This window comes from Montipora capricornis, chromosome 6 (genome assembly GCF_036669925.1).
Source record: "Montipora capricornis isolate CH-2021 chromosome 6, ASM3666992v2, whole genome shotgun sequence".
NCBI lineage: Eukaryota > Metazoa > Cnidaria > Anthozoa > Scleractinia > Acroporidae > Montipora > Montipora capricornis.
In genome coordinates this window covers 17,876,282-17,895,913 of record NC_090888.1, presented here as the reverse complement: position 1 = coordinate 17,895,913, position 19,632 = coordinate 17,876,282, and the positions used below count along the sequence as shown (strand labels likewise).

At 40.7% G+C, this 19,632-nt stretch overlaps 1 protein-coding gene and 1 pseudogene across 1 annotated transcript; both read left to right on the top strand.

Moving 5' to 3' along the window:
• Positions 1-8,826, top strand: part of LOC138051681 (ATP-binding cassette sub-family C member 4-like) — a 34,674-nt pseudogene extending 25,848 nt beyond the window's left edge.
• A 3,262-nt stretch (positions 8,827-12,088) lies between these two features.
• Positions 12,089-17,859, top strand: LOC138053311 (uncharacterized). Its single transcript, XM_068899962.1, has 4 exons — positions 12,089-12,289; positions 12,468-12,844; positions 15,482-15,555; positions 17,747-17,859. Exons 1-4 carry the CDS (start codon positions 12,089-12,091, stop codon positions 17,857-17,859), a joined length of 765 nt encoding a protein of 254 aa, XP_068756063.1.
• Positions 17,860-19,632: the final 1,773 nt, after the last annotated feature.

Below are 19,632 nucleotides of genomic sequence, written 5' to 3'. Positions count from 1 at the left end.
TTGCACTGAGATCATCCAGGTCTCTGTTCTCTCATGCAAGGTAACTGGCCAAAAAAAAAACAAAAGCAGTTACGTCACAGAAATCGTTTTGCAGCTCGGTTACACAGACGCCGGTCATTCTTCGGGGGAGAGAAACGGCCTCTGGAATTACGTATGCGTTCGCAGGCTAGCTAACAAAAAAAAATGCAAAAGCAGTTACTTCACAGAAATCGTTTTGCAGGTCGGTTTCGCAGGCGCTATTTTACGGGGAAGAGAAACTACCGCCAGAATTACGTCTCTGTTCGCAGGCTAGCTGGTCTGTCATTTGTTATATTTGTTCTAATTAAGTTTATTTTATTTTCTGCAATCTGTTTACAGGAAGGAGATGGCCATAATTCGTTTAAAAGGCTTTATTACGTCAACGTTGCTTGTTCTGCTATTCACAACGGTTCCTATCGCCACCCTGGTCTCAGTAACAACTCTGATATTGACTGAAACCCACTTGTTATCATTTGCAATATTCACACTTCTTCTAGGCTTAACAACATTACAAAGAACATTTTGCTACAACTTGGGTTTAGCGATGCAAATTGCTTCGGATGGTAAGGTAGCCCTCGATAGAATACAGGCGTTTCTGATGGAGAAGGTAAAGTTCGCAGGAATTGGAGAAAACAAAACCCAAAATCAGAATCCTAACGGCAACCTTGCGGGACAGAACTGTAAAATTGAAAAGAAAAATAGAATGGCTGTCCAGTTAGTGAGTTATCTACAAAGAAATGACTATTTAAGCAGAACACAAACGGGTATCGGCGACTCTCCATCGGAGGTGACTCTGGCGTCACCAGGATTAGTCGCCACTAGCTCTGTCTTTAAAGAGCCTTATGTCTCAATTTCAGAAGCGTCCTGTTCTTGGAACCAAGAAGTTTTGAGCAACACATTGAGTGACATTACTCTTAATGTTCGCGATGGTAACCTGTTAGCGATGACGGGTGCGGTTGGAAGTGGAAAATCCTCTCTATTAACAGCTATTCTTGGAGAACTTCCCCTACATAGAGGATCAATTTCATACCACGGAAAGGTGGCCTATGTTTCTCAAATACCTTCGGCATTTTCTGGCACTATACGAGAGAACATTTTGTTTGGATTGGCTTTCAACGAGGAGAAATTCCAACAGATTGTTCACGTTTGCGAGTTGAAGAAAGATTTGGCAAACTTCGCCAATGGCGACCTCACGGAAATTGGGCAGCGAGGTGTTACCCTTAGTGGAGGTCAAAAAGCACGTGTGGGTTTGGCTCGTGCAGTGTATTCAGACGCTGATATTTACCTGCTTGATGATCCATTGAATGCAGTGGATGCTAAAGTAGGAAGACGACTTTTTGAGTGTTGCATACTGGGCCACTTATCAGGTCGTATTCGTTTGCTGGCCACACACCAGTTGCAATATTTGAAAGATGTGGATCGCGTCATTGTGATGGAGAACGGTTCAATCATTCACCAAGGGAAGTACGCTGAAATTCTAGACGTCGACCAGGGAGCGTTTGGGGGAGTAGCAAGATTTCCTGAGCAATGTGAAGATGGACCTGGACTCCCAGAGAAAGTCAGACTACACAAGATTAACGACAATGGGATTACAAAGAAGGAGTTGGAAGGGCCATCGATCCTCTCAATCAATGCATTCAACATGCCTGGAATTGCTCAGCAACAAACAACATGTCTGAAGTTGACTGAACCAGTCCAAGATGACAAAGAGATCATCGACCCGCAGCACGATTTTTCAGAAGGTAAAGATAATGAGGCCCTTGAAGAAGAAGATAACAAAGCTTTCGGATATAATCCGCAAGAGAAGGAAAGAGTTCGCCAGGAATTGTCTGAGCCCTTTGAGAATGGTCCTCGTGTTAACGAAGACGAATGTCGTGATACAGGAATGGTCAAAACGTTAATGAATGAACCTTCCGTCTCGATTGTTGGAGAACAGCCAAACGTTCATCTTAACGAAGCCTTTGTATATGACCTGGATCCACCTATCCATCAGAGCAAAGACATTGGTGTCAATGTCAAAGACGAAATGATTCTGCGGACTACTGGTTCCTTGGCAGTCTCAAACATGAATGATGTGGAAGTGGCTGATCCCGAGGAACGACCAATCCTTGATTTAAAGGAAGACGAAGAAACCAAGAGTGCAGGAACTGTGACCTTCAGATTGTACTGGAACTACTTCAAAGAAGGACTGCCTGTTTCCTGGATAATGCTTCTTGCAGTTGGCCTATTGTTTGCACAAGGTAAAGCTGATACAATAACTTGAGAATACTGAAACGTCTACCTATTTCGGCGACACATGCTGTATTATGAGCACTGAGTAAGGTGAAATTCCCATACACTCTTTTTTTATGAAAACATCTAATTTTGGGCTGAGGCTGAACGTTCTTATTCTTATTTTTTGCGATTTGAGCCTGAAAACGTTTTTAACATGGTTTTTAAAGGGGCACTGTCATGCTAACTTTGCTGTTTTTAGGTCAAAAATGGGTAAAAATCTCAATAAACTAGTACTTTAACTCAGTTGTACAACATATCTGACAACTTATAGACAATATATGGAATATATTTATGGCACAGGGAGTTATTTGTAGCCACCTTGCTGAATGGTTGAACATATAATACGCGCGGATATTTTGCGAGTTGCGAAGTATTTTTCCGAGCCCCGAAGGGGTGAGGAAGAATACGAGACGTCGCAGTTTTTTTACGTTTAACCATTCCCATCCTCTCCATTCTTGGCTGCAAACAACAAAGATGATAGCTTCAATGCAGTTTAGTGGTTATTTGCAACAAAACTACAGCATTATGTTTTAGTCCTTATTGATGCAAAGACGTCTTTAAGTGTTTTGAAGTTTCAAATAACGTGATTCTACCTCTTTAAAGTCGTGTGGTAAACTAAGTTCGGCTACAACCTGAATAAAACCACTGACATTGTTAACGTGAAAATATGCCCTTAAGTATCTATTTTTAAATAGATACTTAAGGGCGTTTTTTAACTTGAAAAGTTAATTGTCCTGTTCGATTACAGTTTTAATTTCTTTTTCCTTTATTTATAACTGATTCTTGCCCTTGGTATGTACTTATTATGTTCGTAAAATTATGATTAATCTCAGCCTGAACTTTGTTTTAAAAACGTTTCTTATAACGGGCAAAAACAGTGTATTATGTTTTAAAGAATGTATTGCTTGGACAATCGTGAGACACTAGCATAGCGAACAGAACTTGATTTTTTTCGGTTGGTTTTGATACAGTATATAGAAAAGGGACGGAATTAACTGTCGGAAAGAGATTTCGAAGTACATTAAAAGTCTTCAGCCAAAGCTGTACGGTGTGTTTCGCTTGTATCCTAGAAATAAGTATTGACTGAGGATGAAAGTACACTACATGATTGAATGTCAGCTAGCAAGGTTGTGTTTGCAAGAAAGGTATTCCACTTCAGGTAATCTGAAAGGGTTCTTAGCATCTTTTGCTTGTATAATGGAAAACATAATTCCCTCAACATATTTCGGAACAGATAGACTGTGTCGTTCACAAATCCACATGACTGTCATCTGTGCACTCTCTCTCGCATTAAAATGAATGACCACCAGGGTGCCGTGCGCCATTTAATTGCTAATAATTGACACTTCCATTGACTTTTTTCCAATTGTACTAATGATGTGAATACCGTTCAGTTTGCCTCCTAGCTCCAAATTGGTGGTTGTCCAGAATGGCCGAGATGTCACAGGACCAACAGAAAGCGACGAACACTCATATCATTCATGGTAGTTTAGTGGCAGTGCCCATTGTTGTCATGACAATGTCGTCTTTCTCCTTTTACTACCTCCTCCTCAAAGCTGCTGAAAACCTTTACAGTAAAATGACGGTAGCGACTATCAAGGCACCTGTAAAGTTCTTTGATTCGACCCCAGCTGGGCGTATCCTGAATCGGTTTTCCAAAGATATTGGTCCTATGGATGACGTCTTGCCACCGTTATTCCTTCAAGCTCTTGTATTCTGCATCTTCTCCCTCAGCGCTATTTTGGTTCCTGCTGCAACAAACTACTGGCTCTTCTTGGCCCTTGTACCAACAATTGGAATATTTGTTTACTTCGCCCGTTATTATCTGAGGTCCTCCAGAGAGCTGAAGAGAATTGAAGCGATCAAATGCAGCCCTGTATACTCACACGTCACGGACACAATAAATGGCCTGGAAATAGTGCACACTTCAAACATGAGCAAAGCCTTTGTGGACAGACTGAAAAGGTTAGTCCTCAATAAACCGTTTATTTTATTTAAGAGTGTACAGGCAACGAAATACATGACTACCAACAAGGAGTTCCCCAGACAGAGCCAGGAACTCGTTGTCTGAGGGCTCGTTGAAAACAATTTGTCAACTTGACAGGCTGACACAAGGCTAATTCTACTGTCTGACAAGCTAAGAATGATTACTGCAAATATTCGCAATCAAACAAATCGTGTTATCTCGTGATTTGCTCATTCTCAGATTCAACCCTCGGGAATCAAAGTTAAACATTCCATGTAGGGTCTGGATAGAGTTCGTTGTCAGTTATCAGTTAAACTTGAGTAAACTCTCGTGCCTTTTGCTAATCCTTTCGACCTGAGATTGAGACCCCACCCAAAATGAAGGAAAAGATCCTGGAAAGGAAGTTGATCGCTGATTTAACTTTTAATTTCTTCTGACAAACAACTGCGTAACGTTCAAACCATAAACAAGGTCTGCGATAATACCTAAACAAGAAATTACTCGAAGATGAGAGAGGCAAATGTATTATCTATTTGCGATATTCAATACACTTGACCAAATTTTAGAAAAGTATGACTCCTTCCCCGACCTATTTTCCCGGATTACGTAAACAGCGACCCAAATATGCATGTCACGTGTTTAAGGTTGGCCTTCCTGTCATTAAAAATCGTATCGGCCATCACTATTGATTTCTCTGGCACAGCCCTGTTTACCAGTGACCTTCTTAAATTTGTAATTCTCTCTCTAGGTATCAGGACGAGAACACAAGCATTTTTCATGGTAGTGTCTTCTAATCGTTGGTTGAGTGTACGCCTTGATCTGCTATCTAGTATGTTTACCACGATTGTTGCCGTAGCTGCCATTTTGGTTTTAGAAAATCCTGGTCAGTAAGTTAGTCCGAACCCAAACTGACACACATCCGTTTATAGAGAAACTTCTGAAGTCATTTTTCCTGAATTATTATTTTTTTTTTCATTTGTTTATTTGCTTCCATGAGTATCATTTTATTCGCTGATCATAAGCACGAGGCTTTATCCCTTTGTTTTCCCTGCTGAAGCAGTTTACTACAGAAAACAGGACCGGATTCAGGCGTTAGTGTTTCCGTACAAGTTGAACTGGAAATTAAAAGTAGTTGCTGCCGCAGTGAGTGAGCCTGAAACGAACGAGGCAGCTCTCTAATCGGGAGAAGAACACATTTTTCTTCGAAACACAAGGGATTGTGGTCAATGGCGCGACGAATTGTGGCTATGCGCGAATGGAGGAATTAAGATGCGCAGTATGATCTTCCGTTTAGCTACTCTACAATTAGTTTACACTGTCACGCAATAAAAAAGTTAAGTCGACATCGTTCAATGAAAACGGTCAAGAATTTGACATTTTGTAGGAAACAAATCTTTTAACCAGCTCTCCAATTCTCAGGTCTGTGCGATACATCTTTTCTGAGTTATTTGACGAAGCGTTTCACGCAACTTTTTATAGAGTTTTGTATGGAGACGCCATCTGGTCTGCCAATATGGTGGCCGGTATCTGGAATTCACTTTGTGATGAAATCGTTTACTTCTCGCTCAAGAGATAAAATGCATGTGTATGAATACATCTCCGAATGTACTTGAAAGGCTCAAACTGCTGAGATCCATAGGGATAGACTTCATTTTTTTCAACCAAATAGCTCATATCGTGGTGTCACGCAAGGTGACAATTTGGAAATTCAAAATGCTGTTTACTTTAGATACGAAAGACGACACGGAACTGGAATCTTGAAAAAGCTTTTCATCTAGGTCATCTTTAACCTCCTTTACATAAAAATTCAGAAGATCGTGCGATGTTTTTTTTTTTTAGAATACGGGGAAAACCGTCTATTGTTTTCTTTCTTCTCTCGAGTGGGGTCCATAAGGAGGTCCAGTTGGGGGACCATTTGGAGGTCTACGTTTTGTACCGTCCCTGCTCGAGACCTATAAAAATATCCCTTCAATTCCACGTAGGAACTGCCTTTAAATTACCGCAAGCATAAGTGAACATCTCCCTTCCCCTCGCCAGCATTTCTATCATTTAGGTAGACTAGTTTTAAAGTTACTTAAAAGTGCTCAGTGGGAAATCTCCAAGTAAACAGAGCACTCAAAATTACTTTACTTGAATTCCCTAATCCTCCCGTGTCTCTCGTGTCTCACACAGACTGCATTTGACGTTTGAGTCGTCCTGGCGATTTATAAGTCGTCTTAAGTGGTTGAGAAAGTATAAGGATTGAAGAGTAGTTTTGGACGTGTTGTAAGTCCTCTTTTAAGCCGTCTTTTTCTACATCAAACGTTTTGGAGGGATGTCCTATCGTAGGAAACTCCAACTAAAGAGAGCGCTTAGAATAGGTCAGTTCCGAGTTCATGTCTGCCTTCTCTTCAAAGAGATTTTAAGTGCGAAGTTTTCTCATGAAAATTAGTTTTCATTCCTATGTAAAGTACAACTAATTACCATCACAAAAACTTCGCAATTACACTCATTTCGAAGAGGAGGTTGACACGAACTCTGAACTCTGTTACTTCACTGCCTATTTCCTTATTTCGAGTAGGCCTCTTGTCTCTCGCACAGACTGCATTTGAGATCAGTTTGAGCAGGGGGATGGTATGATCTGAGGTACATCCATAAAGAAACATAACTGAGAAAACCTGGAAACGAAAGCAAAAAGCCAAATATGGCGTCACGGTTATTACTGGACATGACGTGTAATGATTAGTTAGTGATTTTATCCCAGTAGCAGTTCCTTATTGTTTTTGTTTTTTTTTTCTTAGCCTTGGCCGGACTCGCTCTGACGTACGCACTGCAAACACTGGACATCACTCAGTGGGATGTGCGATCAGCAACACAGGTAGAAAACTTCATGACGTCAGTCGAACGAGTGATATCGTATACTCAAATCAATCCCGAGCCCGGCTACAGCGCTGAGGATCGTCCCCCAAAGTCCTGGCCAAATGAAGGAAGCCTAACCATAGAAGATCTTTCTTTGGTTTACTTTGAAGGAGGACCTCGCGTCTTAAAGGATATCAACTTTCGTGTCTCTTCTAAGGAGAAGGTGGGAGTTGTGGGTCGCACAGGTGCTGGAAAGTCGTCTCTGGTATCGGCGTTGTTTCGCATGCCAGATCCTCTGGGAAAGGTGCGTTAATGGTCAAGAAGAGTGATATTTAATGGTTTTAAACAGCTTTCAGAGACGTAACTCCTTATACAATCAGTTTGGGCTCATAGCCGTCGTTATATCCTAATTTGTAAAGCTACAATTGTAGGACTGCAAAATGTTAATAACACTGATTGTGCGCAAGCACTATTATACCCGAACCATGGTCATTGAAACGGATCAGGGATGGCGCAGTGGTGAGAATACTCGCCAATGAGCTCGCAGCCCGGGTTCCATTCCTAGACTTGGCGTCACATGTGTGTTGACGGTTGTTTTCCGGCCTCTCCTCAAAAGATAACCTACGATTTGATTTGATTTCTGTATGGTGTCCTCGATTAGTACCCAGCGCTAAAAACAGTTGACACTAAATAAAGTTTATTGTCATTGATCCAACATTAGTCAGTCGCAAAACCAGGCAACTAAATGAAACGCTGTTCAAAAAGCACAGTCTCTCTCGGTTAGATACACAAGTCTCCCTGCCCCTTCCAAAGAGCTTCTTAGCAAATGTTGAGAATTTAGGACCTCCTATCATCTATAATCTAGTAAATCTACAATTGCGGCGCGAAAGCCGCTTAGCTTTATAGGGACAATAGAATACTTAATTAAGAAACTTTGATTGGCTTACATTTTAGGTGATTATCGACAGCGTGGATATTGGATCTATCAGTCTCCAAGAGGCTAGAAGGTCCATGGCTGTTATAACCCAGGATCCGGTACTTTTTGGAGGTACCTTAAAAAGGAACATAGATCCATTCTCAAAATATTCGGATCAAGACGTTTGGACCGCTCTGGAGGAAGTGCAGTTGAAGATGCTTGTTCAGGATCTCCCAGGACAGCTCGAATTCAAACTGAAAGAATCTGGAACAAACTTGAGCGTTGGTGAGAGGCAGCTGGTGTGCTTGGCTCGTGCGCTGGTGCAGAAGAGCAAGATCATCATCATGGATGAACCCACCGCTAATGTGGATTTCAAGACTGATCGCCTGATCCAAGAAGTCATTCGTGCCAAATTTAAGGATTCGACGGTGCTGACCATTGCTCATCGGCTGAACACCATCATGGACTATGACAGGGTGCTGGTGCTTGACGGTGGACGAGTGGTGGAGTTCGACAAACCTGAAGAGTTGATAAGAAAAGGTGGACTGTTTGCTGTAATGATCAGAAGCCAGACACAAAGGGAAAGACTAACAATGACGGACATGAAGAATGACTCAGCTCCTGTATATCAAACTCTTTCTAAATAGATAAAGTGTTTATTTATACTGTTTAAAAACACACGCGAAATGCTAGAAAGGCAAAGAGGGCATGGGACAAAACATAAATTTAATAGCTTTTAATTTAAACCGACATTTGTGACTGTCAACTCCTTCAACCCCATTACAAACAGTAATGAAGCACCTTTCGTAACCTACTATTGTTTGGTACTGTAAGCAGCTACTTTTGTTTTTAGGGAGTTTTCCTTTTGTCAGAACTGGCCCACCAGAGCTGTCATTTTGCAAACAAAATGCAACAATTTGCAAATTTGCATGATAATCTCTCGCATTCGTCTGGGAGAGTATGTATCGGCCTTGAAGAGAGTTAATTTGAAGGCGTTGTAGAGTTAGCCCTTTCAAATGCTTGGTCTGTCCGATCAGTCCTGTCAAATGGAAAGCGCCCGAAAGCTAAATCATTGTCTCAGTTGTGTGGTCTTTTGTTTTTAGCTTGGGTCTCGAGCCAGTCACATTATACTTTACAAGAGCTGCTACATGACTCATCAAGAAGATTTAATTATGAGTGAACCCGTTGCCTGAAAGGCTCAGAAATTGTCGTTTTTTGTGAAGGTGTGGTATAGATGTTGGCGGTCAAAGCACGTCTCAGGTTGAATCCATTTTTATCGAGGTTAAATTGGTCATCCTCGTTTTACCTTGGTTAAAATGTGCACTCTACCTAATTTAAAGCGGCTATCAACCCCCCAGAAGGATTGAAAACACCTATACTTTCAAGCTCTGCCCTATGCATCTCAACACGTCTTCTTAGTAATGTTTCGTATCATCTCGTCGCTCTCTTCATTCATACACTTATCCATGCAGTCTCAAAATTACAACATAGTAATGGAACAAAGAATTTTACTATGCAGCTGCCGGTAATCGAACTCGGATCCTCCAGAGGTAAGGTCCTGTGTTTCCACCACTACACCACAATGACCAACATACTCAACCCAACACAGTTCTTTTCATTATTTGCTTTTATGTAATAAATCAGTTGATATCCATGTAGAAATAACCAAAACTAATTTTAACCTGACCTTAATTTTCCTCTAGGCTTAATTAAAATTAGGCTCCGAAAAATGTTTCTTCAATTCATCGGAGAGAGTCTTCATTTTTTTAAAGGTCACAGGCCGCAGGTCACAGGTCATTGTTTTACCAATACAGAAAGTATCCTATGCATGCACAAAAGCCTAATTAGGCCTAAGATTGGCTTTTTTGAATATTTAGAATACTTTTTGTATTGGTAAATCAATAACTTGTGTCCTGTAAAAAATACCACCCCTTATACATTAGTATCGGTGCTCCGCGCGCGCCGAAGACGCGCACGCGCGGAGCACCATTGTTAAGTAAAAATGGTAATCCAGCGATGCGAGAAATCTTGGTTTTATAGCTATGACGTCATCGACCGTCCGTCCGTACGTCCACCCCTCCATATGAGCCAATGTGACCAGTATCATGCTAGTTTACAGCATACATCATTATCATTATCGTTATCGTTATCTTCTTCTTCTTCTTCTTATTGTTATTATTATCATTATTATTATTATTATTATTATTATTATTATTATTATTATTATTATTATTATTATTATTTTAATCAAAAAGATAGACGATACAAGGCTAGCACACGGGTCGACATCGTCGAGATGTCATTGTCAAGTGAAAGAATAAATTATAAGCCGCATATAAGCACAAAAATTGTTGAATAAATTAAATCAAGAAATGGTTCGGTGACTCTTAAGTGACAGTCACGATTGTTCTACTATACGGATCAATGAAGATCACGTAAATAGTTTTGCTTTAACCGAGTCAGTTTGTGTGTTGAGTGATGGAGATTTTTCTTTGATGAACATCATCTCATATATGAGAGAGTCAAACTTTGTTTTGCATTTTTTTTTAGAATAGTGAAGCTTTGATCCGGGATTTTGTATTGTAAACCATGTTCTTCCCATCGATGTTCGCCAATCGCAGAATATTGATGTTCTTTTTTACGCTGGTGAAGGTGGCGCGCAGTGTAACCAACATAGTCCGCATCGCACGAACCACAGGGTTTTCGACAGTTTTGTAAAATAGCGGACATATTTTTGAAAGCACCGGATGTGGCGCCGCAAGGTGCGAGCTACCTTGAGGTGTGTAAGGGCATACTCCCACCGGAAATTTTTAAAATAAAACACTCAGAAAGGCTGTTACCAGTGTTTCTGCACCCCCAAGATTCAGTTCCCCAGTCTATAGTTCAATCAAATTCTCCTTAAAAAGTAAGTAAAAAAAGATAACAATAAAAAGTAAAGCAAACCCCTCGAATATTGGCATCAAAGTACCGGACGTAGAATGGGAAACCACCGGACGAAACGTCCGGCCTCAAACAAAAACGCTGGAACCACATTTATATTAATATACAACAAGTTATATTCTATATACAAGGCTAAAAGTTAAAAAATTAAAATATTCAAACCAAACGTTTTCGACTGTTTGCCATCATCAGGGTTAAAATGGGTGACCGTCCGCGCGTACATTTATATCTTATGTAATTCCCAAGGGGAAGTCATTTCTTACGTCTCCAAACTTTTCCCTTTGGGAATTACATAAGATATAAATGTACGCGCGGACGGTCACCCATTTTAACCCTGATGATGGTAAGCAGCCGGAAACGTTTGGTTTGAATATTTTAATTTTTTAACTTTTAGCCTTGTATATAAAATATATTTTACTAAGCGAACATTATGGACATCATTTTACCCCAAGGCATCGCTTTTTCATATCAAAAATTGAAGTACCTGACATCTAAACTTCAAAGGACCGCTGCTAGTATTGGATTTGTTCAGAAAGCACTGTGGAACCGCTGCACACCAACCTTTGCCATGGTGAATGGAAATTTCGCATCGGAGGATCATCGTTACGCCTCCGTGAAGAGCATCCTTAAAGCGACACCTCCAAGAACATACCCTCAAACTTCGCCGTGTCAATGCTGACCTCTCGATCTTGCGGACAGCTGTTGTATCCAAACACGGAACAGGACCCTTTAAACTCATACATCGCTTGGTATCTAAATCCCTTCGTCAGGAGCGTTTTGATTCTCTTTGTATCAAGAACAAAAAGCTTTCAAAACTTCTGAAAAGTAAACATGAGCCGAAGCACTTTTCAGTACCTATTATTAACCTCTCGGGCCAAGTTATCGCTGATGCTACCTTACATTATTTACGTTATGGACTTAACCACAGTTTCATCGACAAGAATCGGCACGTGAAACTTAACCTCCTGTCGGAGTTTGAACTTCTCCTTAACCAAGTTAGCTCAAGCATTCCTGTTTGCCAACATGAAGATTTCAAACATTTCCTCCGTGTTCATTCTGACCTCTTCCACCCAAACATTTTCAGCACTTCTGACTACACTTACAAAGTCTTACATAAACTAGCATCAGATAACGACATGGTGGTCCTCTCTGGCGATAAAGATTCATCTGTCGTCATTATGCAACGCGCCGACTACGTCAACAAACTTGAAACTATGATCGAAGAAGGCATCACTAACGGGAAATACATGGTGACTGAGGACAACACACTAAAAGACCTCAAATATTTTCAAGATTTTCTGACCCGAAACTTCAAGTCATCTCTGCCACTGAATAAGGTCAAACCGACATCAAACCAGCCGGCTTTCCTATATGGGACTGCCAAAACCCACAAATTCAAGAACTATGAGCAAATAACGAAGGATAATCTGAAACTCCGACCGATTGTCAGCACTTGTGGAACCTTTTATTACGAAACCGAAGTTCCTAGCCTCTTACCTATTTCCTCTCTCTGAGAATGGATACAGCATCAAAAGTACCACCGATTTCGCTGAGCGTCTAAGTAACAGAACTGTTGATGATGATGATGAAGTATTGGTCTCATATGATGTGTCCTCTCTCTTTACTGAAGTTCCGCTTGGTGAAACCATTGACCACATCATTCATGAAATTTACACCTACAACAAGCTACCACAACTCAGCTCAAAGTTACTCTTCAGACGCCTGCTCTGCAATGTCACCAAGAACACAGTTTTCAGTTTTAATGGCAAGCTATATAAACAAATCGATGGATGCGGCATGGGCAACCCACTATCTCCAGTCCTTGCAAACATTTTCATGGCTAAATTAGAAGCTGACGTAATCCGACCTTTAGACCCGCCATTTTATGATCGGTATGTTGATGATTGTTTCTCTAAGAAGAAAAAGAACGAGCCTGATGCTCTATTCGAAAGACTAAATCGCTACCACCCTAACATTGTTTTCACTGTCGAAGAAAACCCCGACCATTTTCTCGATACTGCCTTTAGTTATACCAACAAGTTCAATTGCAGCGTCTTCAAGAAACCGGGGAAACTACCAACATATTGGTAATCTGAGGTCCCTACCAAGTTGGAAAAGGAATTGCATCACTAGCGCACTCCACAGAGCCAAACGCATCTCTACCGATTTTGACAAGGACATAAAAGCTCTAAAAACTTCTTTCATCAATGAAGGTTATCCGAAACGTTTTATTTCGCATACAATCAACAACTTTCTAAACGACTCGCCCCAAGATGACAACATCATTCCGAATTTTCTCTTCGAAGAACGAAAGAAAGTTTTCATCAAGCTCCCTTTTTGCGGTAAAAACGAAAAACTCAGTGAGACGTTTATTGAAAAACTCAACAAGTTCACTAATTTCAATTTTATTTTTATAATCCTGTGGCAAACAAGGCAAATCAAAACCCTCTTTAACAACAAAGACAAAAACACTCACAGATCCAAAGTTGTTTACAAAGGTGATTGTTCTTGTGGCGTTCATAACATTGGCGAGACTGTACGAAACCTAGCAGTACGAATTGCGGAGCATTCAAATCCTGCTCACACTTCTGAACCTGCAAAACACCTGCGGGAAAACCCATCACTTGCTTTCACTTGGCGTGTTCTCTCCTCGGCACAGACTTTTCACAAGCGTAGGATCGTCGAGGGGGCTAATGATCCAACAATTCCGCCCCAGTTTGAACAAACAAGTCATTTCTTATGTCTCCAAACTTTGCCCTTTGCGAATTACATAAGATATAAATGTACGCGCGGACGGTCACCCATTTTAACCCTGATGATGGCAAGCAGCCGAAAACGTTTTAACTTTATCCTTGTATATAGAATATATTTTACTAAGCGAACATTATGGACATACAACAAGTTGTTGGTTGATTAAAGGCGGTTTTTGTTCTTGGATCTTGAGAACATTTTCCAGTTTTTGGCTAGTGAAGACTGGTTGCAAATCCGCAGTTAATTTCTTATTGAGATGGCAAAGTTGGTGTTTAACAGAATCAGCAGATTTTTGGTCGATAAATGGCAACACTATTCTGGTCGAGCTATCTTGAACATCACGAGATGTGGTAGAACCATTGCTAAGAGATTTTTGGAATTTTTTGTTGGCATTTTCTATAAGCTCAGTTGGGTATGTATAGATTTGAAGTGCGGGATATACATGTAGCCAAACCAATCCTCGTACTATACTGGACAATTTAAGCGATTGTCTAATTAAGTGCCAGGATTGCTTCTACCTTTTCGTCTATAACCCGCACGAAATAATAATACGTGACCTGCTAAACACCCTTTCTCGCAGTAGGAGACTGAATTGCTAAGGGCGCGGGTCAACGAGATCGGACCGAAGGAGTTGTGCTGCCGACTAGGCGCTTGGCCCCTGAACACGACCCATGGATGACCTCGGAGCACAGCAGCACAGCCTGATGGAATAGGCTGTGAGTCGATTTTGCTGAGGGAGGGAAACCGGAGTACCCGGAGAAAAACACTCGGAGTCAGGTTGAGATAGACTGAAACTCAAGCCACATACGATCCCGGGGCCGATAGTTGAACCCGGGTCGCAGAGGTGGAAGGCATGGTTGATAACCACTAAGCCATCCTGACTCCCTAAATATATACATTTATTTTTATTCCATGTACTGTACAGAGTGTCATGCTGGGTCGCTATATCCTGTTTTTCTCCTCCTCGCCAAAGAATAACAATGTCTTCTTGCTGTTAGGTCGATTTTTCATGCACTTCCCATGGGTGGTCCAGCCCAGTACCGACCACCCCCAAGCAATGCAGGGGCAGTTTCCTCCAGTGTCTGGTCCTTCACAACCTCATGGAGCCTTTGTATATCAACAATCCCCAGGTTATCCAACTGGATAGTTGAACGTTCAAGTTAAATTTAAAAACAAAAACAAAAACTGTAGTAAACTAGCAACCTTTGTGGCATGACAATGGTGCTGCAGAGAGAATCCCCTTGCAAGAAGGGGTTCCTCTCCACCAACTGAAATAATAATCTCTAGTAAAGTGGGTACGTGGAGGCAATATTGTGTGTGTGGATGGTTAGTTGAGGGAATATCATAGTCAAAAATTAGTGCCGGCCTAGTCTGTTAAATGAGCAAGAGAAATTCACAAAGTGAACTCTCAATCTCAAAGCGGGGTAGGCAAACAATAAACTGTGTGAAAACAAAAACTTTAATGCCAAAACCAGGCTGGTATACAATAAACAAAATAAATAAATGAATAATAAAGGAAGAAAAATCAAGGAAAATAAAAAACTGAAAAAATTCAGAATGCAATTTTTTTTGTGTGTGTGAAACGGATTTATCTAAAAAAAGGTTTTTTCTAGCAGAAAATAGTTACTAAGAAACTATTGATTTTTCGTTTTCTTTGAAATACAAATATGTTTATCCAAAATAGGAAAAGTTAAAACTTACTGGTATAAATATTCTTTAAAAGATGGGGAAACTTGATTAGATTCATTCGGATTTTTTGTTCTTTTTTGTCCATTTAGATATAGCCATTCTGTGATGAATGTCAAAATAGAACCAGATGTGTCCTTTGGAGGTCATGTTGTTGCAGATGAAGGTAACTTGACGTTTTCTTTTGTCTAGTTTCTTTGGGCTTGCCCAGTGCCCAGAGTAGATTCATTCTGAAATGATATCAGGGGAACATTCATTGCCTATAAAAAAATAGCATTAGTTTGAAAGTGTTGTTGTCTGCGATGGGTTTCTTCCAGAAAGTTGTTAAAATATCCTTGGGTTAGACTTGAACTGGATAAAATACATCTTCATTAAGTAGGTGGAATAAAGCGTGCCTTCGCTCTGTTATGCTTGGTAGTCGTGTAGGATTCATGATAGCAAAATTCTATATACAAATTTGAATTAAATCGCAAGAAGAGAAATAACTCCTCCGGTGTAACTTTGAATATAATGAGTGTTGTTGATCCAGGAGAAAATATTAATTTCTAATGTGACAATGAAATTAAAGCATTGAAATAGGTGAAATCTGTCTCGAACGGTCCAAAACTTAGTAATGTTGAAAAATAGTCGTGAAGTGTTCAAAAAAGGAACTTTAACCCGACGTAACCCTTGGTAGGGGCCCTTACGGGTGCTAGGCTACCGGGCCAGTAGCAAACCCGGTGCTCACAAAGGGGCAGGGGCGCACAAATCCCTGCACAGACCTCTCCTGAGGTCATTACGCGACCCCAATAAAAAGGAAAGTGGATATTCCGATGCAATGGAGTTGCTAATAAACCAAGTCGTGTCAAAACTGGGTACCCCCCCCCCCCCCCCCCCTCCTCCCCAACCATGTCGAGCATGAGAGAAGAATGGTCAGAAACAAAGATATAGGCAGGTAGAATAGAGAGTGAGTTCGACCCAGTTTCGCGGAAGGAAATGACAAAAAATCGGTAGACAGACTGTCGCGACAGAAGTTACCAACGGATCAAAGTTGCAACAAAAACTTCTATAAAACGTAAACAAAAAGGTGGGTATTGTATTTAAAAAGTACTGTATGCAATCACTAAAAATTTACAAACTATAAAAATATATGATGCTCAAGCAAAATAGGTCAAAATATCTTGGAAATTTCTTTTAGTCCCCTGTCCGCGTCAGCCCCGGTTGCGACACAAATTTCTTTAAAGTTATCGATGAGAACTGGTAAAAATTGCCTAGCCCCACCCAAGCACACCGGCGTCGTAATGTTTTTGTTTTTGTTTTTTTTCCCGATTTGGAAATTTTTGAAAACGCGCAAATGACAGATTTTGGTTCCTTGAGTAAACAAGTTTTTGCAAAATAGTCTCCAATGCGACCCCGGCCTCATACTGAAATTTATTGGTTGACAATTAATCTCTATAGCTAGAGATAGAAAACAACAGTGTATACGTGACAGGTATGTGCTAGTGAACGAACGGAGGAGAGCTAATGACTGGTCTTATTGACCAGGACTTTGAGGGACAGTTAGGCTGCTCAATGGCAGCTCTCTCCATTGCCTGCTCCTCTTTTCCCGCACCAAGTGTTTTTTGCTAGTGCACGTGCGCGCCATTTCCTCCTACTTTAGCGCTCCCTATGTAGGCTAGTAAATGAAATATATCATGCTGTTTTTATGCAAACTACGAAAATTTGCAAGTATCAGTTGAGATGATGAAAGTAATGTGACCATCGTATGAGAATTTAAAAGTCGACTTTTCGACCGTAGGCCCTTCGTCAGTACAAATTTTCTTTCTGATAAAGGACTAACGTTCGAAACTTCAGCTTTTCAGTTTCCAGCGGTGGTCGAGTCACTTTTGTCGACTTAATCTGCCACACTTCTCGTGTTTCAAATACCGATCTTCGCAAGACCACAGGTTCTTTGGATATTACCTCACTAAGCTGCTCGTCTTCAGACTACTGCGGCAGTACGTGCTAGAATAAACAAGAGATGTCCGCGAACAAAGCACAAATGAAAGGAGCTCTCCAGTACGATATAAGGCACGCAACAAAAGTTTGACAACGAGCAGTTACCCTTTTCCACTATTATTTAATTAGTAATACACTGTTACAATTGCTTACGTTAAAGATTAAGTTAAGCAGTTCGTAAAGCAGGCTTACTGTGTTTCATGGCCATTCGGATGTTGATCTTGATTAACTTCGAACTCCAAGTTCCAGGGGCTAGAGACAAAAACGCTTGACTTTCTGGATTCATTGGATTCTTTCCACTCGCTGGATTTTCTGTGTACTCAAACTCTTACGGAAGACTTCATACTTAACTCCGAACTCTTTGTCTTCTTCCCTTCTAGGCTATCCTCTCTTTCTTCTTTCCGGATATAGCAAGGTCAAAGGTTATAGCTCCACCATAATTATCGCAGTTGATTATAGCTTCCTCACAGTACAGCATCCATCCATAGCATAAGTTCAATCACAGCCAGCCACGAGGGTAAGTCCTCGGGCGAAAAAAGGAGAGAGTCAGTCCCTTCTATTATTTATAAGACTGCTTTTATACTTTTACTCTACGCGTCTAGAATGTTCTGTTGCTATTTATAATGTATTAATCATTACAAGGTCTACTATTTGTGGAAACTGCTGACTCACATCAAAGAAATTTCTGGAATATTACAGATGTAAGACAATTCTAGAAAAGTCTGGAATTACATGACAGATAAACTAAAAGTTATTCTGATCCTCATAACACTACTCTTTCGTTAGTTTATCTCAAAACAAAGTCACTTCCATCCCCACTTTCACACAAAAAAACAGAAGCCGGCCCGTTTCTCAAAAGTCCAGAAAAACCTTTCGGGCGTATTTCGGGTGAATATGATACGTTTCTCAGGATCTTCAGAAGGGAAACGTTTCAAGGCATGAACTATCTTATTTTCTTTGCTGTTGAAAACATGTTAAAACACCAGCTCTCCAGAATAAGCGGATCGTAGTTTGGAAAGTTTCTTTTCGGGACTCTTGAAAAACGTGTTCCAGCAGTCTTAAGGGGCTCGAACCGGTTTCAAAGAGACTGTACCATTACACGAATTGACTCTGCAACACTTTATCATAACAGCAATGTCATGATGTACCGCTTGAAACACCAATTATCGCTTAACACGATGAGTTCATTATCATGACGTAATAGGTCACCGTAACTACGGGAGAGTCATCTAACACCCTATATTGTGTCTTCAGTTGCTTGTATCTCTAAAACGAACTCTGTTACCTCTATTTTTCACTGCTGAAAAGTCATTAGCAAGCTGAGATGAAACTCTTTGTTGCAAAGCTTAAAATAATTCTGTGGAGTGGATTCAGACCCACCTTATACATTGGAGAACTTAAGGCGGCTCTTCATCTGCTCCACGGAATTTTTTAAAACTTTGGAAATAGTCTTACCTCGGCCAGCTTATCAGTTTTCAGCAATGAACTATGGGGGTCAACGAGTTCCTTTCATAGATACAAGCAACTAAAAACAAAATATAGGGTGTTTGGGGGTGGATTTCTTGCTGCTGTGGTAACCAATACGTCAAAATAATTAAGCGGTGTATCTTGTAAAGAAATAATGTTACAAATATGCTACCATAACACTACAGTAAATGCTCAAGTAATAGCTCAAGTCTCTTTCATACAAAGATGACGGTAATAACGCTATATAAAGAAGTCAAGTGAAGCTATGATCCTCGCAGTTATGAACACAATTTTTGCAATTGCGTAAAGAAGCCTGAAAATTTCGCGATACCGGTGCGACGCTCTAACCAACTGAGCTATGAAGCCACTGACGTTGGGAGCTGATCATTTGTGGGTTCCAATGTTCCCGTGAGGAATGAATCAACGATGAAATGATATATGAAATGGATCATATATGAACTGCGGATATGAAATCAAGTGAAGCTATGATCCTCGCAGCTATGAACGGTATCGCGAGGTCAGGGGTTCAAACCCCGTTGAAGTCCTGAATTTTTCAGGCTTCTTTACGCAATTGCAAAAATTGTGTTCATAACTGCGAGGATCACAGCTTCACTTGATTTCATATCCGCAGTTCATATATGATCGATTCCATATATCATTTCATCGTTGATTCATTCCCCACGTGAACATTAGAACCCAAAAATGACCAGCTCCCAACGTCAGTGGCTTCATAGCTCAGTTGGTTAGAGCGTCGCGCCGGTATCTCGAGGTCGCGGATTGAAACCCCGTTGAGGTCCTG